We start from the raw sequence: 22,781 nt of genomic DNA, 5'->3' as shown, positions 1-22,781 counted from the left end.
TGAACCTGGGAAGGAGGTGCTCAATTGCTTGAGCCACATGTGCTCCCCTCATTGAATCTTAGTTACATATTTTCAGACTATACAGTAGGAAGCTTGAGAGGATGAGAGATGGTGGTGGTGAGGGCATAATTAAAGGGAAGGGAAGGCTGAGGGAAAGAGGAGCTGAATGTATAGTTTTTGTTTTCCTGGTTTAACGTTCTCCTTTTCTGTTACATAATCTTTAATTCTTATATAAGAAAGATGAAAAATAACCTTTAGACCAACAGAAATGGGGGAAGTGTTTCTCTCATCAGTCCAATGAACTGTAGGACAATTCTTAATTGTGCAGACTAATCTTCAAGGAATGTTTAAGCTTTGTGAGCTTTGCATTCTGCCTTTTGCTAAGTTTTATATTGTGGTAGAATTTGTCTTGGGTTTAGTGATGGGGAATATTGCTAATTGTAGTGTACATAAAAGCCTGTTGTGCTTTGTTCCATTTACGTATTTTGGGGAATTTGCCTGAATCTATATTTTGTTTAGTTTTTAGTTGCCTCTATGATATTTTTTCTTAAAGAGCCTTTATATTGAGAATATGATTGTAAAATTTAATTTTAGGGGTGGTAGTTTTCTTTTATGGTGGATTTTTAGTATAGTTTACTGCAAAGTTTGTTTAGATTTCTACGTCTGAGGTAGATGAGATGTATTATGATATCTGTTAGAGTAAGATATGTGATTAATCTTAAAAATATTTCAAGGCATGGTAAGATTCAGTTGGTTATTGCTCAATATAATTCTTGGAAGTAAAAAAAAATAGTGTGTCAGGATAAATTAATTTTTAGACTTGATTCTAAAGTGGCCAAAGAATCCAACAAAAAGAAGATAGCCTTCATTCATCCATGAGGAAGGCCCTTTTGATGAATGTTTATGATAAAGTTGGGGAATCCCACATTTTAGATTTGGTGGTGCCTGTCTTTTCCTCTGCCCTTATCTCAATCTACATTCCATCTTACTCAGTATACATTACATACACTGCCTTCTTTCAAAGCTGCTAAGCCCCTTTCACTAGTCATTCCCTGTTCTTGGAATGTAAATCATCACATGGCTGGCTGTCCTTGCCTTTCAGATCTCATCACCAATATCACGTTTTTACCTTGACAGAATGACCTTTTCCAATTATTCAACCTAAGAGTCTACCCAAAGCATGTCTTTCACATCTCCCTCCTTGTTTTCACCTAATATTTTGTCACTTTCCTTAGTTGTTTATTCTCTATCTTTCCCCATTAGAACATCAAGTTCCTTTAGAAGAGAGACCTTGGGTTTGATCCCTGGTACCTCCTAAAAACAAAACAAAACAAACAAAAAACCCAAAAAAGCCAACTTCATTGGGGAGCGGATGTAACTCAGTAGTTGAGTGCCTGTTTCCCATGTGCAAGGTCCTGAGTTCAATCCTGGTACCTCCTAAGAAAAAAAAGAAGAGAGGCTTTGGCTGTCTTATTCCTGCTGTGTCTGCAGTGCCATGGCTGACACTTAGTAGGTGCTTCCTAAAAGTTTGCATAGGCCAATTTGGAAGTTTTCATCTTTTTTGCTATGAAGGACAACATCTAAGTTTAAGATGTTAATAATTTTTTAAAAGATACTCATATTTTTACATGTAGGATTTTAAAAAAATGTTTAGAGAAATAAAAATAGCTTAATTAGTAAAAAGAAAACTGGGCAAGAAGTGGAAACAATCATTTTGCAACTGACTGTAATTGCTTTACTGTGGATAAAATCCCTTAATCTTTTAGAGATCACTTTTTGCCTATATAAATGAGAAGCTGGGTCAACGTTTCATGTGATGATGCTGGAGAGGCAAGTAGGGGTAATACCATGCAGGGTTTTGTAGGCTCTGTTATGGAATTTTGTCTTTATCCTTAAAGGCAATAAAAAGCCAGTGAAGGATTTTAAGTGAAATGAGACAGAGCATGTGGAAGAGTGGTGGTGGTATGATTAGGTTTGCAGTTTGGAAAATAATCACTATGGCTACTGTGGAGAAACCAAGGGAAGGACCTGGAATGAACATGGACAGACCATTTACGAGATTAATGCAGTCATCCTGGTGAGGTTTGGTGATAACTTGGAGTAGGGTAATGGTGATGGACTTGGTAACTAGTGGGTGGATTTGAGTAATGCCAAGAAGTGAAATCAACAGGATTTGGTGTTGGACCAAGGAGAAGGTATGAAGATTGACTTCTAGGTTTCTGTCTTGAACAACCAGATGGACTGTGATATCATTTATTTTGTTAGTAGAACTTGGAGTAGGATCAGGTTTCAGGAGGAAGAGCATGCTTTTGGTTTTGGACATTGAGGCACTTTTAAGACACGAGAATTGTCAAGAAGGTATTTGGGTATATGGGCATGGAGCTAGCTTAGAGAAGCCTGGGTTGCAGTTATGGATGTGTTTGTGAGTCATTCATGTATAGATTTTAATTGACATATCATGAATATGAAGTGCTTTGTAAACCAGAAAGGGCTACAAGTTGCTGTGTTTGTAGTTTCCTAATTTGTGGTGTTATTTCAAAACTGGTGATTTTCTACTCATCTCTTTGTCATCTTCTCTATAAAACTTTCCCTGAGTTTTCCTTCTTTTGAACTATTGCTTACACATAACTATTATGGCAGTATCGCAGCGTAATGTGATTGTGTACATGTTTACATATATATGTTTTCCTTACTATACTGTGAGATTAGTTGTAGAAAGTGACAGGGTTTTATTTCTGTGAGCTGCCTGAGGCCAGGAATCATGTCTGTTTTGTTGCCTGTGTTATATCCAGCACCCGACATGGAGCCTGGCATATACAGATTTGAATGTTGGATGAATTATTTTACACATAGATGCTCTGTAAATTTTTAATGAACAATTAAGTTATTATCCAACTTCCCTTTCTGGCAGGTCTTCGGGACTTGTTCTATAAACAGTAGGTAAAAGACAAAACTGTCTTGTTGCTTTCTTTTTTTTTTTTTTTTAAAGTTACTGGAGATTGAATGCAGGACCTTGTACATGGGAAGCAGATGCTCAACCACTAAGCTACATCTGCTCCCCTCTTGCTGCTTTCTTGCATGTATGTTAGAGCTTTTTTTTTTCTTTTAAATCTTGGTATTAATGGACTTCATATTTGTACAGAGGTGGTTAATGAATCCCTGGAAAATAAGTGTAAAATTTTCTATGTGCTTATATGCAACTTTTAAAGGGGGTCCACTACTTTGATCATATCCTTAAAGGGGTCCATTATACCAAAATTATTAAGATAGGTCAATTACATATTTTCGTTCAGCATGACCCTTCTTGATTTTAAGCTATTCTGCTGTCACCCTCCATATTGCTCTTTTGGATAATGTATCAAACTTGTCTTTAGGCTAAAACTGGTCACCAAATCATTTTAGCTGTAATCTGTTGAGGACAGGGTATTTCATATGGATTCATATCTATTTTAAAGTGTACTTGTTTTGCTTGTTTATTTGCATCTGTAAATTTTTTCTCAGAAACTTTTAAATTGTAAATATTTATTAAATGAAACAACTGTTAAACTTATACAGGTTTTTAAAAATCCTTGATTACACCTTTTAACAGAAAAGAGACTAGAAGTTCATTTACAAATTGTTTAATAGAGGTCATTTCTGCAAGGTAGAACAATGAGTATTGTAATCTCTATTTTCATGTAAACATAAATATGTTCCAGGTTATCTACAGAAAGCATATATTTTAAAATTAAATTATATTTTTCATATCATAATTTCTGAAAAAGTTATGGATTTATAATCAGTATTAATATGAGGGAGTAATTGGTGACAAACATTTAAATGATTTCCTCTATATTGATTTAGATGTTAAAATTATCACGCAGTTAGTGCTATTTAGTGAGATAACTGATTTGTGTTAGAATGTTATATTTATTCTCTAGAAAAAGATAAATTTTGGTCTTTACCATAGTTACTTTGGCTTGCTGCATGGAGTTAGATGAAAGTCTCCTTTTCAAAGCAATATAGTAGCTGAGTATATAAAGTTATTTGTTATAAGGTGGACATTAATGCTTCTTCAAGCTAACAGCTTATTTTTAGAATTTTTTATTTGGTATTACAGATCTTATCTTGTAAGCATTTGACAGTGAACTCACCAAGATTTGTTGAAAGTTTAGTAGCTTCTTTTTAAAGCAGAAAGGTGGTTTTTATTAAAGGATTGAGTGGAAAGGATACACTATATTTCCTGCCACATTAATGATTCAGTGAAGGGCCTTAGTGATAAGCATGTAATACATTTTAAAAATTAATACATTGGCCAGATTTACTGGACCAAGTATCACCAGTGCATGAAATATACAGAAAGCTGGGAGAATAGTATAGTATTTATATAATGAACCTTAATGAACCTGTAACTCAGCTTTAACAATTATCAACCTCTGGCCAATCTTTATTTCATCTATACCCCCCCTTCTCTGATTGCTTTGATTATATTTGAAGCAAATACCAGACATTGTATCATTTAGTCTAAAAATATTTCCATTTAGTCTAAAAATATTTCCATATGTATTTTTAAAAGGAGATTCTTTAAATAATAATAAAACCATAATTACGCCAAAAGCCTTAACTTACTCCTTAATGTCATCGGTTAGCCAGTCAGTAGTTATACATCCCTAATTGTTTTATTAAAAAAAATATGATTTGTTTAACCAGGATACTTAATGAAGTTCCATATGCTGTGATTGATATTTTTCTGAAGTCATTTTTAATCTATAGCTTCACTGTCCATTTTTTTTTCTTGCCAGATTTTGTTGAAGAAACCATAGTTTCCTCTACTTTGGATTTTGCTGATTACATCCTTATGATATAACTTATTATCTATGTCTGTCCCGTGTTTCTTGTATAGTTAGTTCTAGAGGTTTGATTAGATTGTTATTTTTAAATGTTTCTTCCACTGCTTCATAGATGGTGGTATATAGGACCATCAGAAGGTGCATAGTATATGGTTGTCTTTTGTGTTGTTAGTCGCCACTGATGATCATTGTTTAGATCCATTTATTGAGCAAGGGGTGCAAATTGGTAAAATTCTAATTGTCATTCTTCATTAGCCGGGATACTTTTATAAAGAGAAACTTACCTCATCACTTATTTGGCTACTCTAGGTACAGTTCATATAGGAAAGGCAGGATAAATGCCTGGCTTTTTTTCACTTCTTTGTTCATTTTTTAAAGAATTTTCTTCTGATTAGTATATATCTCTAACCAGGAACATTTGTGGATACCACTGATGCCTACTATTTTTAGCTCTTTATATCTACTGAGACCTTTCACATGCATTAGCTGTTTGATTTTATAAGATAGGTTCTCCATTGTTAATCTTGATTTATCCTGGAGGGAACTGAGGCTTAGAAGGTATAAGTAAATTCTCCCACTTGTATACTGTAGGTAGGTGGCAGAGCTGGAGTTTGAACCCAGGTTTACCGAACTCCAAAACAATTATTCTTTGACCACTATTTACAGTGTTTTTGGAGAGAGCTAGTGAAATTTATAGAACACTGAGGAAAGATTTGAGGTGTTGATGTATAGGAAGTAAGTGGCAGTGAGGCTTTTTTATTGACTACCAGGTATGTATTTGCTCAGTGGCAGTCAAAGCCTCCCAAACTTGGTATTTGTTGCCTAAACATGGGTAGTTCACTGGGAAACAGTGTTAGTAAATGCTAGTAAAAGTGTGTTCCAGATCTGGCGTAGTCAACAAACTAGGCTAAGAGAAAAGAGCATTCAATAAAGAGATTTGGATTATGGCCCTTAATATGGGTAAGAATCAAGTCATTACCAAATTACTTATTTAAAAATCAGTTTTACAGTATCAAAACAGATATAGAAGTGCCCTTAGATATCTAGTCAAACAAGTGTGGCACTGGGGAGACAGACCGTGAGCTAATAATAAACAGGGAAGCAGTCTGCAGGGCAGGTACTGATAAACCCTTGGAGAAAAAGAAAACAGGTTATGCATGGAGTGCCTGGGAGTAGGGCAGGGTGCTGTTTACAATACGGCCTTCTGGGAAGCCCTCTCCGAGAAAGTGAGAGACGGAGTCGGGAACAGCAAAGGGTGGAATTTGCTTGAGGCTTTTGAGAAATAACTGGGAGAGGGGCTTGATAGGAGCAGGAGATCAAGTCACAGAGGTGGGGGAGGCAGCAGGCTGCCCTTGATCCACAGTATCCTAGCACATGCAAATCCCATCTCCCCCAGACTTAGCATAGACAGCTCCTTATATGGCTTTTATTATTTATAACGGGTTTCCCCCTTCTTTTTTATTTCCTTTGCTGTCCTATTTCTAGAAAGAATGTGCTTGCTTTGTTAACCAAAGGACAGAGCCTGTGATCTCTCCCACATTTCCTCTGAAGAATGGTAAAATAGACTGGGTGGAGTCTCTGGGTTCAGTCAAATGAAACCATCCTGATATCTAATGTGGTTTGGGAAAGAAAAAAAAATCATTGTTTCAAAATAATACATTATGCTTGTGACTTTATATAATTTATAATTAGAATAAGGGCCTAACATTTTAAATTTAAATAGTAGGAAACGGATTTCTTGTTGACGTTTGTAATAGAATTTCTAATTGGCAACATGATCTATAGTATAGCAGTTACCTCCTTTCTATAAACACTTGTGTTAGGTGTTTTCCCATAGAACGGTTTTCCCAAACCCGTCTTTTTGGAGGAAGTGTATATTATTCCCATGCTATTGTAGTAACAAAAACACCCTAGAGCTTGCAGATGTTTGCTTCCATCTTTGATAATATAAGGAATGCTCGTAGAAGTGCATTAAATATGGAGACTGTGGAGACGTCTGTTTTGTCCCCAAATGAAGGATTATTTGCAGTGTAGCTCAGTGTTTAGTGCGTATTTGCCTCCTTTAGTATTTAATCAGTTGATTTATTTATTTTTATCCACTGAATCCATATAATTTGACTTTCCACTGATAAAATATTTACTTGTCATATCAGGCAGGCTGCTAAACTTGGAAATTAAGAGTACTAAGTTAAATTTAAAATTTGTTGAAAGTAGTCATCATGGTACAGTCTATTTAATGTCTTGGCAGTGCCTCTGGCTCGTCTCATTTAACATGTTAGGAGACAGACTGGCAGCAGTTGTAAACTGAAACCTGGTTGTATACAGAATGAGACTGATAGGAGTGGGAGAGAAAATAGAGAAAATTTGAAAGTGTAACTGTGTATGTGTGTTTCCTTAAATCAAAGTGTGACACATTAGCTTAAAATAGAATTTTATGTTTTGTTTGTCAAGGCTATTATAACTTCATGATAGGATGATCTAAGACTGAAACAGGTTTTAAATATTGTTATGCGGAATAACCAAATTTGTCTCTTAACAATATTGTCATTATGTCAGGCAAGTTGTTTTGATATAATAAGCATGTTTTACAATATGCTTGAGTCATTTGTCCCCAGTAGACTTGCAATGTATTACTCAGAGGAAAAGCATGCATTTACAATATATTCTTAGCTGCTGCTTTCTGTCACTCAGCTGTCAAGGCCTATGGAATCTAAAATAGAACTCCACCACTGGGACACAGTCCATACACTGCTTACAGGATGCTTTGGATGTGGACAGTTTTATTATGCACTACAACTGCATTGCTGTGTTGAGGCAGCAGGATGCAGAGTGCCGCTTAGGTTTTCCAGTTGAGTCCTGTTCAAGTTTTCCAGATGAGTCCCTGAAAGGGACAGCACTGAAAGCTTTTATGGAATAAGAAATAGGAGGAGTTACAATACCTGACTTGGGGCTGCTCTTAATCAAGTGCTGCGCAGCAAGGAAGATAATTTTCAAGCGTTATGAAGGCGGAGCAGGATCCCGAGGACGAAGAAAATATCGTTAGACATCCAAGCTAAGTGTAGCACAGCTTGAGAATTGTAGAACAGGAGAAGTTGTAAAGGGAGGGACTGAATCACTTGTTAGGAGTTGTCTGAGGGCTTGCTTTGTGAGCCGCAGAGATTTGTAATTTAATGCAAAGTAGTCTGCTGTTAGCAACAAGAAACTAAATCCTGCCTATGATGAATTGCTGGTTTTCTTGCGCTCCTAAAAACAGAGTAGGTATCCCAGTAGTCCAGTGTAATAAAAGCTTCTCAGTTAAAAATTGTGTTCTTTTAAAATGTACTACTGTTTTATAAATTTTGGTTTCTGTTTTTTCTTTCTGGTTTAGTTGATCAGCAGACTGTGGTTAGTGATAGAAAACAAAAGTTCTTGTTTCTTTTTCTGGATTTGAAGAGCACATAATAGAATCTTAATAGTTGAACAGTATTACTGTTAACTGATGGTGGACTAGAACTGAAAACTGAAAACTGCTTGGTGGATTAGAACTGAAAGTCCTAAGATAATATGGACTTTAGTCACACTGTCTATCTTTTAAAAAGCCTTAATTTTGGATTTTAAAACTATGTTGTTTCCATTTGCTACTTTCCCTACCTGCAAGTTTACCTGGTAATAAAGTTGAGGTTGTTTTCATTGCAAGGATAAACTAATTAACTTGGAGCAAATATTTCTGTGCTAAACATGATTTGATCCCTTAGGCATTTGAAACCTACATCCATTACCACTCCCCAATTTAGAGTCCCTAAACTTTTTGTTTTAAAGCTAAAGAAAGATAATGCCTAAATTGTAGTTTGGACTTTGAGCCAATAATTTGGGCTATATTCTACTTAGAGTTTGCAGTTTGAATTTTTGAAGTGAGGAAGACGTGGGCGTGTCCCTAGATTTAGAGATGATGCTGAAGTCTGCTTAGGTACTTGAAAGAGATTCAGTTAATATCAAATATCAAAAGTGAGTTAATTTTTTTAATGTATTGTCATTTTCATATTCAATTTTTACTTCAAGTATTTAATGAGTACATTGTTTACTTAGCTAGAAAATTATTTGTGGTGGTATTTTTGTTTAGAGGGCATAGTAGATCTATCAGCTAAGAAGATATACTTCCTATAAATGATTCATTATTTTTTTCAGAGATGTTATTTGTAAACATAGGATTTGCTTTGCAAGTTAAGTGAAAAATATGAACAATTTTTTTTGTTCTAGAAATAATACTGGATTTAGCAGTAAGTTGGTATGCTATTTTAAAAAGCTAAAATCTTACCTGTTTATATAACATGTATTTAGTTCTGTGAAGAGATCACAGATGTTAGCTTTAGAATGATGTTTTGAATATATTTTCTCAAGCCACAAAACTAAGAACTTTGACATAATTGAATGTGTATTATGTGATACATTTTCCTATTTAAAAAATGACTACCTTTTATCTTCCTTTTAAATAGCTGTATACTGAGTTTTTGTTAAAATTAAAAACCTTTTTTACAAAAATAATAATGTTGAATGTAAAAAAATGAAAGCCACCTGTAATCCTGCTATCTTAGTACTTTTCGAGTCTTTTAAATTTTTTCTCTGTAGAAGTTTCTTTTTATCCTAATATATAAACATAATGGGCTACTTTTTCTGTTGACCTTATATACATATAGACAAAATTAATTTTACTTCATAAATATTTTATCAATGAAATGAAAACAGGGGAGTTCTTAAAATGTATATAGAGTTCCACTGCATATGAATCTCTGGGGATATGTAACCAGAGTCAAATCTGAAAGAATCAGTGAATGTAAAAAGCATACTGATTTTAGAAGTAGAGAAGCCATGGTTGTGTTCTGCACTTCGATCTTTTAATGTCCTGGAGTCTTGATCTTTCCCTTCTGTTTAATGGGGATGATCATTTTAGTTTTCTAGGCTTGTTTGAATTATTCATACTTGGCACAGGATTAGGTATTCAGCAATTATTGATTTCCTTTCTTTGTCCCAATGTCTTTTTCATTTTTTTAAAAGTTTTTTTAAAATTTTACTTTTTAAAAAATTTATCCCTCACCCTGCAGATGGTTCTTTCATCTGTCTTCTCATTGTTTGCTTGTCTTTTCCAGGAGGCACTGGGAACCAAACCCAAGGCCTCCCATGTGGGAAGCAAGTGCCTAGTGACCTGAGCCATATCTACGCCCCGCTAACTGCAGCGTCTGCTCACTTGTGGCATCTACTTATTTAGGCTTCTGCACATCTTCTTTAGGAGGCACTGGTACCCGAAACCCAGTACTTTGCATGTGGTAGGCAGGTGCCCAACTCATTGAACCACATCTACTCCCTCCCAAAGTTTTCTGATGTCCTTCAGATATGTGTGCAAATGAATTAAATGTAGATTTCAATATGTGGTCAGAGAATGTGAGAAAAGTCCTTTTTTCTCGAAAGTTTAGTTAAAACTATTTTTTATATGTCATAGGTTTTGGAAAGGTCTTACAATTCTACCCTTCTAGTGAAATTGGCACAGCAGCAAGAAGGAAAATTGGGGTGCAACTGGGAAATAAGTGATTAATAAATAATAAAAGTATAGTACTGCTTCCCTTTGTCTTTTTTTTCCGTATGTTTACTTTTTTCTTTCCTTTTTGTAGCTTGCAGCAGATTGGAATAAATATGATGACCGATTGATGAAAGCAGCAGAAAGGGGAGATGTAGAAAAAGTGTCCTCAATCCTTGCTAAAAAAGGGGTCAATCCTGGCAAATTAGATGTGGAAGGCAGATCTGCGTAAGTATTACTCATGATAGAAACATGTCTGAAGGGAATTCGAGAAGACCTTTGTGTACAAATTAAATTTGTGAATTGTGGTTATTAACTTTTTAATTTAAAAAGTCTTTGCTAAAACCATTTTAAAGTCTTTCAAAAATCTGTTAAGCCCTGTGGACTAATCGTTGTTCTCAGTTGAAAGATTTTTAATATTAGAATACTACCCAGTAGTCTAATTGTTTAGACCCCTATTTTACTTATTTGGTGCGTTTCCAAATTCCTTATCATATTTGATCTTTTAACAGCCTTCTAAAGGAAGTAGGAAAAAATTTAGAGAGATTAAATAACTTGGTCTAAATTCAAAGTCATGGAGCTGGGATGTGAACCCAAGCTTTCTGTCTTTGGAGAATTCTGTACATTATACAGTTTTTGTCCCTACCCCATTTCATGCTTGGATCAAATTGAGTTTAAATGAGAATATTTAGAGCAGAAGAGGGACTGGAGTAACTAGTGGTTTGGGGAGACACAGAGGGATTCTGCCCTTTTGTTTTTGTGTTTTTGAGGAGGGCTTCAGGCTTATTCATCTGCTTGTGAACCATTGTTTTCTCACCCACCTCTCCCAGATCTTCCTCCCTTCCTTTCCTGTTGAGGGTCGGGAGCAGCTGGGCTAAAGGGAAGAGTGCGGCTCTGTTAAGACCCTCTACAGCTTTACCAGCTAAAACATCTGAGAAGCCTTCCCAAGTTAGACGTGAAAAGTCTCATTTCCTAAAATCCCTCTTAGTTTTATACTTGCATGAGTTTATTTAGAATATTATAACTGGAAACTAGATCCTAAATATAGAAGTGAATTTCAGGAAGTGAATAGTTAATGTTTGATGTGGGTCACTACCTTGGGATGCTTAGATACTTAAGTATAGAAAAGATAGCTAAGCATGACTAAATTAAATCATTTTTAAGAGTAATAAAGTTTGAAATGTTTCAAGTTCATAAGGTTCCATTGTATCAAGTAGGCAATTTGAAAGCTATGAAAACATTGGTTATTTTGAGTCCTATCCCCTATTTCTGCTAACTTTTAAGCTATTTGTAGGACTCATAGTATAAATGGCAAAAATGTAGTATCTATGAGTGACTTTTTTTTTTTCAAGTTTCTTTTTTCCCAAACCCTAAGATGTGAAAAGATGAAAGGAATCTTTTTTTTTTTTTATTTTTTATTTATTTTTTTTTTATTTTTTATTGACTTTGTAATAATATTACATTAAAAATATATATGTGAGGTCCCATTCAACCCCACCCCCCCACCCCCCCTCTCCCCCCCCCCAACAACACTCGTTCCCATCATCATGACACATCCATTGGATTTGGTAAGTACATCTTTGGGCACCTCTGCACCTCATATACATTGGTTCACATCATGGCCCATACTCTCCTCTATTCCATCATGTAGGCCCTGTGAGGATTTACAATGTCCGGTGATTACCTCTGAAGCACCATCCAGGGCAGCTCCATGTCCCGAAGACGCCTCCACCTCTCATCTCTTCCTGCCTTTCCCCATACCCTTTGTCCATTATGTCCACTTTTCCCAATCCAATGCCACCTCTTCTATGTGGACACTGGATTGGTTGTGTCCATTGCACCTTTATGTCAAGAGGAGGCTCAGATTCCACATGGATGCTGGATGCAATCCTCCCATTTTCAGTTGTAATCACTCTAGGCTCCATGGTGTGGTGGTTGTCCTTCTTCACCTCCATCTTAGCTGAGTGTGGTAAGTCCAATAAATCAGATTGTAGGTGCTGGAGTCTGTTGAGGCTCAGGATCTGGCTATCACATTGTCAGTCCAGAGATTCAAATCCCCTAAATATATCTTAAACCCCAACATTAACTGCACCTCCAGCACATTAGCATGAAAGTCTTATGAAGGGAGATCCCATCTGAGTCCAGATTCATCACACATAAACACCATTGAAAGGAATCTTTTTTTGGGATGAAACTCTTTAGTGGAACCTTGTTTCTTTGTTTCTGCCAATCCATAGTTTGACTGTTTTGAATAAATGGTTGCTTGCGTTTTTACTTGGATTTTTAAGATATAATCTTCTGTTTTGAGTTTGTGAAAATATTTGAGAAGTGTTAGCTTTTGAGGTTTTCACTTTGGAAGTGAAATTCTTTCCTGGGATTCATAGAATAAAATATTTTCCTTCCATACATAAAAACTATATTCTTCCTTAATTAAAACCTTTTGTATTTAGGTCAAGTGTAGGTCATTTTATATTTGTATTACCTGTATTATCTTTAACTACAAAATCAATTTTTTATGAATGAGTTTGCTTTTGTTTTTAATGTTTAAATTTTAAACAAAAATAGCAGTGATTCTTGACCTCAATCTATTTTCAAGAATTGTAAGTTGAAACCTCTCTGTAGTCACTGCAAGGGCCTGCTTCCTTCTTCCTATTCACTCTTTCCTGAGGTGTGCCCCTCTGGAGCCCCAAACAAAACTGGGCAAGTTCACCAATGTTTCTACTTCCATTTAGAGACCCCTGGACATCAATTCCTGTCTCCCCATTTGCTCAAGGCTATCAAAAGTGCTGTTTAGTCTCCTAGCTGTTCTCTCAGGAAACAGCAAAGGCTCCCAGGTTAAAAGTGGCCTCAGTTATTAAGCTCACCTCTCTGAGCCTCTGTCATTCCCGGCATCCTAGCATAGCAATTATTCACTATCTTGTTAGCTCACTGATTCCTTTAAGCAGGTGTCTTATATTCTGTTCAGTTTTTCTTAATTGTACTCAATGGTAGGGTTTGTCCAAATGACCAGACACCAGTATGGAAGCAAAAGTCTATATATCTGAACTCTTAAAAATGGCTATATCAAGTTGATTTTTTAATTTCAAAAGAGTATTTCTATGAAGTTTTTCAAATTTCCTTGACAACTTTTTTTATTCTTTTTAATGATTTAATGATCTTTTTTTCTGAAAAATGTCTGCTATTTATAGCACACCTGTATTAATTATGCATTGTAGATTTGTTGTGATTTCTCTCCTTTAGTACATCATCAATATAATGTTGATTTACTTTGAAGAAATAAGTTCTCCAGATTTTGTGAGCTAAGAAATAAAAACAAACAAAAAGTGATATCTGCAAGATTGTTGAGAGATTAAATACCTTTGCTGAAAGGAAATTAGTATTCCTTGAAAGGTTCTAATGGTACAGAAATCATGTGGCAATTTAATTATTCTACTATAAGGAGAACTTATCTGACTCATAAGAACACTGGTTTCCTTTTTCTTTGAATCAAAATGAACACAAACCTGCTTTTACTTGGTCTCTAGTTTGCATTTATATCTGTCATTGTACTAACAGTTTCATGACTGAGTATTGTAATATCTGGAAATGAATTTGCAAGTTACCTTCAGATTTTATTCCCATTCATTTAATCAAATATTTGAAGGCCTACCATCTGTCTGGCCCTATTATTGGTGATGGGAACATAATAGGAAACAAAACAGACAAAAATCCCTGCTTTTGTTTAGTTTGCAGCCTAGTAGGAAGAGTCTGATAGACTATGAAGAAAATAAAAAATGAAATTATATGTTAGAAAATATAATCCACATGGAATAATAAAGACAGGGATGAGGAACTTGGAGTTTTAAGGTTTGAGGGGATGGAGGAGATGCAAAATTTTTAAATAGTGTGGCCAGGGAAGCCCCCAACTGAGTGTGTAATAGAGTGTTTCTGTATCCAGGTGCCTTGCTGAGCACTTTCACATCTTTTATCTCCTGGCTTCTTCTGAATATTTGTTTAGGGCCTCATTTCTTTTGAACCTGAGTTCAACATCATTTGCCTACAAATCCTGCTGTATTTATCAGTTTGGATTTGGTGGAGTACTAGCCAGTGTCACTTATTGCATACAATATATGTTTGTTGATTAATAAAGTGTTAAGTGATCAATTAATGGAATATTTTGTTATCTTGCTTAAAGTTAGTTTCTGAAATAGGCTTGATTTGCCTTACTAGGAAACTTGTACTATTCTCTCTGCATGAAACTTCAACCAATTATATAGATGGTAAGCAAAAGGAAGACTTAGATGTTTCTTGTTGGTACTGTTAGGGAAGAAGAAGGCATCATTTCTTTTATGGCTTTTCAAATGTAGCTTAATTTGCTTGTTTTGAAGGCTTTTCTATGTTAGTTTTAGTTTGATAATTCTAAAGAGAAGTGATAATGTGTTTGTTTTGTTTTTTAAAAGATTTATTTATTTCTCGCCCTTCTCCCCCCCACCACTCCCCTTGTCTGCTTTCTTATGTCCATTCGGTGTGTGTTCTTCTGCGTCCACTTGCATTCTTGGCAGCACCCCTGTAATCTGTGTCTCTTTTTGTTGTGTATCTTTCTGTGTCAGCTTTCCGTGTGTTCAGCACCACTCTTGGGTGGGCTGTGCTTTTCTCATATGGGGCGGCTCCTTTCGTATTGGGCGCACTCCTTGCACGTGGGGCTCCCCTACACAGGGGATACCCCTATGTGGCATCGCACTCCTTGCGTGCGTCAGCACTGTGCATGGGCCAGTTCACCACATGGGCCATGAGGCCCTGGTTTTGAACCCTGGACTTCTATATGGTAGGTGGATGCTTTATCAGTTGAGCCACATCGCTTCCTGATAATGTGTTTTTGATCTGTCTTTGGACTCAGCATTTTGCTGTTATTTAATTTGTTTTGGCAGTTTGAATGTATTTCAGAACTATGTAAAATAATCTGATAGAAAATGTTCAGTGCGTTTAATTGAGCTCCATGTACCAGTGATTTTTTTGCCATTGAAATCATAAAAAATCCAGTTAATGATACTATATTATAATTGTCTAATACTATGAAGGTTATGGAACATTAGAATCTTTCATTGGTTCTAAGGAGCTATTTCTAGAAAGTATTGGCCCCTTAGGTAAATTTGGGTTAAAATGAGTCTTTATATAATATGGAATAAGTTTCTTTTTTCTTCTATTATGTATATTATATAGGTGTTCTAATGTAGCTTTTCAAATGTGTATGTGTCTGTGGAGCAAAGGGTGACATGAGTGTAACATTTAAGTTGAACTTTGGAAGTTTCCATGTCATAACAAATGTTTTCTTTTTGTTTAGCTTCCATGTTGTGGCCTCAAAAGGAAATCTTGAGTGTTTGAATGCTATCCTTATACATGGAGTTGATATTACAACCAGTGATACTGCAGGTATGTTTTCCTCCAGGGTCATTTACACAACATAAAGAGAAAGAAAGATTTTGTCCATTTGTAATGCTCTCTTCTTCTTTGTCTTCTTGTAGTTGTTTGGAACTATTTCATTTTTCTCCCTTCCTTTGTTTCCTCTCTTCCTTCCTCCTTCCTTTCTTTCTCCCTCCTCCTTTCTCTCATCCTTCATTTGCATCTATGCTGATAATTACAATTTTCTTTTTTGATAATGACTTTAGGCTTGGGAAACCTATATTTGACTAATAAAATCAGTTTAGAAACTTATCTTTTTCAGTATTTTGAAATAGTTAACATGATAGAGTTATTTATTTGCAAGATCTGTAAATTCAGCCAGACCATGTGACTTTTTTCCTACTCCTTTCCCCCACCCCCCTTATATTGTAACAGCTTTTCCTATCTTTCTCACTTAGTTCTATTAACTTTTAAAAAATATATATTTTTGGGAAGCGACTGTGGCTCAAGCAGTTGAGCTCCCTAGGACCTCCTGGTAAAAAAAAAAAAAGGAAAAAAGGCGTCTCAAACCAGTGTGGAGAGGAACAGTCCTCCATGCTGAAGTTACACACCAGAAAAACAATGACGCAACCAGACAGGAAAAAAAAAAGTAAAAAATAAAAAAACATGTTTTTGAAAATGCATCCATTTCATTTTTTAATAAAATATTTTAATATATAAATGAAAATTATATTCCTTCACTTCTGTGAAATAAAAAAATTTGATTTGAATGATAGTAGCTTTTTTCTTATACCAAATATTACTAATTTGTGTTTGTCAGAGAACCTCCTGTTAGTGATTCTATAGTTTTTTCTTCTTTGTTTATTTATGTTTAGTTTTGTTAGTTGTCCATTTCCTGTTTTTTCTCTATGCTTTTCTTCCTTTTTAAATAGCAGATAATTTAGAAAATTCATGAAATAAGAAAAATAATAGTGCATAGTCCTTTAACTGGTTATTTTGATACATTTACTTACATTTTAAATTTTACTTTTTAAGCAGATACCCATCCTTCCCCCCTTTCCTTAGGCCCTGATAACCTCTAATCTGTTTTCTATATCTGTGTATTTGCTATTTCTTATCATCTCTTATAAGTGCTATCACACAATAGTTGTGTTTATTTCCCTTGTGTATTTCACTTATACTATGTTTTTAAGGCTCTTTTTTGTTGCAGCATGTTTCATAACTTCATTCTTTCTTATGGCTGAATATTATTCCATTGTGTGTATGTACCACAATTTGCTTATCCATGCATTTGTTGATGCACAATTGGGTTTTTTTTTTTTTTTTTTTTTTTACCTTTTGGCTACTGGATTAATGTTGCTATGAACATTGGTATTACAAGTATCTGATGTTTGAGATCCAGGTTTTACTTTCTTTGGGTATATAACAAGAAATGGAATTGCCAGGTGATTTGAAATATCTGCTAGAGATCCTGTTTTTACTTGCTTTGGTATATATCTAGAAATGGAATTGACGGGTCATTTGTTACTTCTGTATTTAATGTTTTGAGGAACTACCATATTGCTTTCTACAGTGTCTGTACCATTTTACATTCCCATCGACAACGCACTGGACTTCTACTTTCTCTGCATCCTCCCTAATCCTCTCTAATACTTACTTTGATTTTTTTTTAAAAATAGTACCCATTCTTGTGGGTGTGAAGTGATATATCACTTGATTTGCATTTCTCTAATGGCTAATGATGTTGAGATCTTCATATGCTTATTGGCTATTTGTATATCTTCTTTGAAGAAATGTCTATTCAAGTTCTTTGCTCATTTTTAAAATTGGGTTGTTTGTCTTTTTGTTTTGCATTGTAAAAGTTATTTATATATTCTGGATATTCAGCCCCTATCTGGTAAATGTTTTGCAACTATTTTCTCCCATCCTGTAGGTTGTTGTTTCACTTTCTTGATAATTTCTTTTGCACAAAAGTTTTAAATTTCGATGGAGTCAAATTTATCTATTTCTTTTGTTGCTCATACTTATGGTATCATGTCTAAAAATCCATTGCTGAATCCCAGGTCCTGAAGATTTGCTGCTATGTTTTCTTCTAAGAGTTTTATGGTTTTAGCTCTTATATTTAGGTCCTTGATCCATTTTAAGTTGATATTTGTATGTGGTATGAGGTAGGGGTCTAATGTCATTATTTTGCATATGGATATCCAGTTTTCACAATTCCATTTTTTGAAGAGACTATTCTTTCCTATTAGCACTCTCATTGAAAATCAATTAGCCATAGATAAGTGTGTTTCTTTCTGGTCTTTAAATTCTGTTCCGTTCATTTATTTGTCTATCTTTATGCTAGTATGCTTTATGCTTTGATTATTGTAACTTTATAGTATAATTTGAAATCAGGAGTGTGAATCCTCCAACTTTGTTGTTCTTTTTCAAGATTGTTTTGACTATTTGAAGATCAGGTTTTCCATTTTTACAAAAAAAAAAAAGCTACTGAAATTTTGGTAGGGATTGTATTGACTCTATAGATTGCTTTGGGTAATGCTGATATCTTAACAATATGTTACATATATTGTAATATATATATTCCAATTCATGAATATGGGATGTTTTGCCATTTATTTAGGTCTTTAATTTCTTACAGCAATGTTTTATAGTTTTCAGGATACAGGTCTTTTACATCCTTGGTTAAATTTATTCCTAGATATTTTATTGTTTTTAGATGCTGTGGCAGTTTGATATTGTTTATGAATTCCAAAAATAGATATTGGATTATGTTTGTAAACTGGTCTGTACCTGGGCATGATTAAATTGTGATTAGGGCTTAGATTGGGCAATGTCAGTAGGATGTTGAGTTTCTGCCCTCTTTGTGGGCAGGGACTCACAGAGAAAACTACAGGGTAGAGAAGAGAGTTGGAGTTTTTTCAGCTGGAGCCCAGGAAGTGAAGACAAAGGAGAAGAACACAGAGGAATAGAGATGGCTCCTTAGACATAGCAGAAGCCCCAGGGAGAGAGACAGAGCCATTTGCTTGATTGTCTACAGCTTGCCTTGTGGAGAGAGCACAGCACCTGAGCTGGGAGAGAAAAAGAGACCTGGGAAGAGAGGAACCTAAGAAGCCTGAACTCTTGGCAGATGTTGGCAGCCATCTTGCCCCAGCATGTGGCAATAGACTTTGGTGAGGGAAGTAGTAATTTATGCTTTATGGCCTGGTAACTGTAAGCTTTTACCCCAAATAAATACCCTTTTTAAAAGCTAACAGATTTCTGGTATTTTGTATCAGCACCTCTTTGACCGACTAATACAGATGCTATCATAAATGGAATTGTTTTCTTAGTTTCCTTTTCAGATGAGTCATTGATAGTATACAGGATCACAATATACTATGTATGTTGATCATATATCCTGCTACTTGGCTGATCTCGTTCATAGCTCTATTAGTTTTCTTGTGGATTCCTTTGGATTTTCTATATTTAGTATATAGAGATTGTTTTGTTTATTCCTTTCCAATTTGGATTCCTTTTATTTTATTTTATTTTTTCTTGCCTAATTGTTCTGGGTAGAACTTCTAGTACAACATTGAATAGCATTGGGAAAGCAGGCATCATTCTCTTGTTTCCTGGATCTTAGGGGAAAAGTTTTAAGTTTTTCATCATTGAGTGTGATATTAACTGTGGATTTTTTTTTTTTTTAATTTATTTAATTCCCCTCCCCTCCCCCGGTTGTCTGTTTTCTGCGTCTTTTTGCTGGGTCTTGTTTCTTTGTCCGCTTCTGTTGTCGTCAGCGGCACGGGAAGTGTGGGCGGTGCCATTCCTCGGCAGGCTGCTCCCTCCTTCGCGCTGGGCGGCTCTCCTTATGGGTGCACTCCTTGCGCGTGGGGCTCCCCTACGCGGGGGACACCCCTGTGTAGCACGGCACTCCTTGCGCGCATCAGCACTGCGCATGGGCCTAACTGTGGATTTTTATAAATGGCCTTTATGTTGAGAAAGTTCCCTTTTATTCCTAGTTTTCTGAGTGTTTTTATTAGGAAAGGGTGTTGAACCCTGTCAAAATGCATTTTCCATAAGGTTGAGATAATTATGTGGGGTTTTCCCCCTAAATTCTGTTTATGTAGTATATTACATTGATTGATTTTCATATGTTGAACCATTCTTGCATTCCTGGGATAAATCCCACTCGGTCATGGGTATAATCTTTTAAATATGCTGTTGGAGTAGCTTTTCTAGTATTTTGCTGAAGATTTTGCATCTGTATTCATAAGGGAAATTAGTTTGTAATTTTCTTTTCTTGTGATGTCTTTATGAGACTTTGCATTGGGGTGATGCTGGTCTCATAGAATGAATTAGAAAGTGTACTCTCTTGAATTCTTGGGAGGAGTTTGAGAAGGAGTGGTGTTAATTCTTCTTTAAATGTTTGGTGGAATTCAACAGTGAAGCCATCTGGTCCTGGACTTTTCTTTGGTAGAAGGTATTTTTTTGTTGATTCAATCTTTATACTTTTTATCGATTTATGGAGTATTTCTCTTTCTTCTTCAGTCAATTTAGGTAATTTGTGTATTTCTAGCGATTTTCCCATTTTCATCTAGATTATCTAATTTGTTGTAAGAACATATTTGTTGTAATTTGTAAGAACACTGCTAATATTTTAATCAAGTCTAAATGTGATTTTAAAAGAGAAGTCTTTAATTTTCTGTTTTTAAATGGTTGAGGAAAGGTTTATGTCTGAGGTATTGTTGTAAGGAAAGGTCAGAATAGGGAATTTAGGAGAAAGGCTTAGTAGACTAACCAGTAGTTGGAGACCTGAAGTCATTTAGTGTTGGTCTTTGGTAGTGTTATATAATCAAAATGTCTCAGATAGTTAAGAAACATTGGGGGTCATTTAGTTTAAATGCATTTACTTTTCAGTATATGAATCCTTTGTCAGGAGACCAATCAGCATTTGGTTGGACATTTCTTATGATGGAGAACTAAATACCTCATAATAACAACAACAACAACAATAATGATAATAACAAGACTAGTTGATACTTACATTATACTTATATGACTACTCTGCTAAGTGTTTTATTTGTATTAACTCATTTTATTTTCACTTCAACCCAAGGAAGCTTTCAGGCACTGGACCATTAAGCAAGTTGCTCAAGCCCTTTTAGTACTTAAGTGGCAGTCAGAGTCTATGTTCTCAGCCATTATGCTTCACAAGAAAACCTGTTCTATATTTGGTTAGCTGTATTTATAAAAAATTTTTCTTGTAGGCACATGAAATCTTATATGTAGTTTTCTATCTACAGTAAGTCCTATCTAAAGTATAAGTTTGTCTGCATATCACAAGATGGACTTTTAAGGATTTGAGTATAACTATTATTCCTCTTCAAGGTATGTGTTAGTTTTCTGTTCCTCAGCTTAACACTTTTAGGTCTCTGGGACTTTTGACAGCCTTTTTTCCTGCCATTCTACTTTTTTATTCAATTAAATATGGGTATTGACCTAGAAAGGAAAATTTCCTCAACAAAATTAATATTTTTTATCCTATGTCTTCAAGTTTGGACAAACTAATATATACTGTTAAGCAGCATTTTGTTTAGAAATGAAAGAGAGAGAGGTGAGGGGAGGGATGGAGGAAGGAAAAGAGGGAGGTCTTACTCCCATCCTCCCTCACTCTGGTTAGTGAAGAAAATCTTTACCTAAATATATATCAAATTCTAAACTGAACACAAAACTCAATGTATCTGCCATCTTTGAACAATGACAGAAATATATTTATGTTTATATATGCTTTCCATTGATGTAGGGGGATATTTAGTTTCAGAAATTTTGCAATAACCAGATCTCTTCAGTACAGTTAAGACTTTACTTATGGTACTGATTCAAATTCAAACAGGTACCTTGTTTTTGTCTGTGTTCTTTCTTCTCTAGACATTTTGCCTTGTGATTAATTTATAATTTTTGCTCTTCCTCCTTCAATGCAGATCAAGCTCAAATGCTTTCCCAAACTCAGTAGACATCATTTCATATGCTGCATCTCAACATATGCTGCTTAACATTTTTTTCCATGTCTTTTGTTTTTGCTGTTGTTTAGTTATTTTTTATTTGATTTGCTTTATTATGTTTGTCCTTATGAGTTGTCATCCTTGAAGACAAGATCCTTGTCTCATTTGCTGGAGTGTCTGTTTAAAATGACCAGATTTCAAGTCTGTTTAGTTTTGCAGTATCTGTGATCAAGGTTTTACTAGATCTAAATCATATCGATATGGTTTAGCTGTGATATTTCCTTGATTTCTGGCTTCTACTTTTCAAGTGACTGGATTTAATATTTTCTTAGCCTTGACCTGATAGTTTGATGTGGCCAAGTTTCTGTGATATTTTGTTGAATACCTGCAACTGCCACCACTGTGAATAGCCCCACTATGCCCTCTTCATTTTCTCTCTTACTTCCCATGTGTATTAGTCAGCCAAATGGGTGCTGATGCAAAATACCAGAAACCTGTTGGCTTTTAGAAAGAGTATTTATTTGGGGTAGGAACTTAACAGTTACCAGGCAATAAAGCATAAGTTACTTCCCCTGCCAAAGTCTATTTCCACATGTTGGAGCAAGATGTCTGCTCATGTCTGCAAGGGTTCAGGCTTCCTGGGTTCCACTGGGCTCAACCCCTCTGTTTTCTCCACAAGGTCAGCTGTGGACTATGAGGCTCTCTAAACTTTGCCTCTCTCCACAAGGTCAGCCAGAGACTATCATGTGAATGGTTCTGTCTCTCTCCCTGGGATTTCTGCTGTGTCTAAGGAGCTGTCTCTATTCCTCTGTGTTTTTTCCTGGCTCAGGTTCTCTCTTCCTGGGGCTTGCTTCTCTTTTCTCTGTGTGCTCACTTCCTGGGGCTCCAGCTTAAGACTTCAGCATCAAACTCCAACATCAGAAACCCTCAACTCTGTCCTTTGCCATGTCTTTTATCATGCCTTAATGATGTGGCCTAATCAAAGCCCTAATTATAAGTTAATCATGCCCTTAATCATGCCCAGGTACAGACTAGATTACA

General features: G+C 35.5%; 1 protein-coding gene across 2 annotated transcripts in view; it reads left to right on the top strand.

Annotated features, from left to right (window-relative positions):
• The window catches only part of UACA (uveal autoantigen with coiled-coil domains and ankyrin repeats), a 138,505-nt gene that overhangs the window by 45,407 nt on the left and 70,317 nt on the right, over positions 1 to 22,781 (top strand). The window contains exons 1-3 of one of the 2 annotated variants that reach the window (XM_058294427.2): positions 7,628 to 8,083; positions 10,472 to 10,605; positions 15,698 to 15,786. In XM_058294427.2, the coding sequence (XP_058150410.1) occupies positions 8,045 to 8,083; positions 10,472 to 10,605; positions 15,698 to 15,786 (262 nt within the window). In that variant the 5' untranslated portion in view covers positions 7,628 to 8,044. Of the gene's footprint in view, positions 1 to 7,627; positions 8,084 to 10,471; positions 10,606 to 15,697; positions 15,787 to 22,781 lie in introns of those variants that run through there. The other variant, XM_058294426.2, reaches the window with a different exon arrangement.

Source organism: Dasypus novemcinctus, chromosome 3, assembly GCF_030445035.2.
Source record: "Dasypus novemcinctus isolate mDasNov1 chromosome 3, mDasNov1.1.hap2, whole genome shotgun sequence".
Lineage (NCBI taxonomy): Eukaryota > Metazoa > Chordata > Mammalia > Cingulata > Dasypodidae > Dasypus > Dasypus novemcinctus.
The sequence above is the reverse complement of the archived record's forward strand: the minus strand, read 5'-3'. Positions and strand labels throughout refer to the sequence as shown.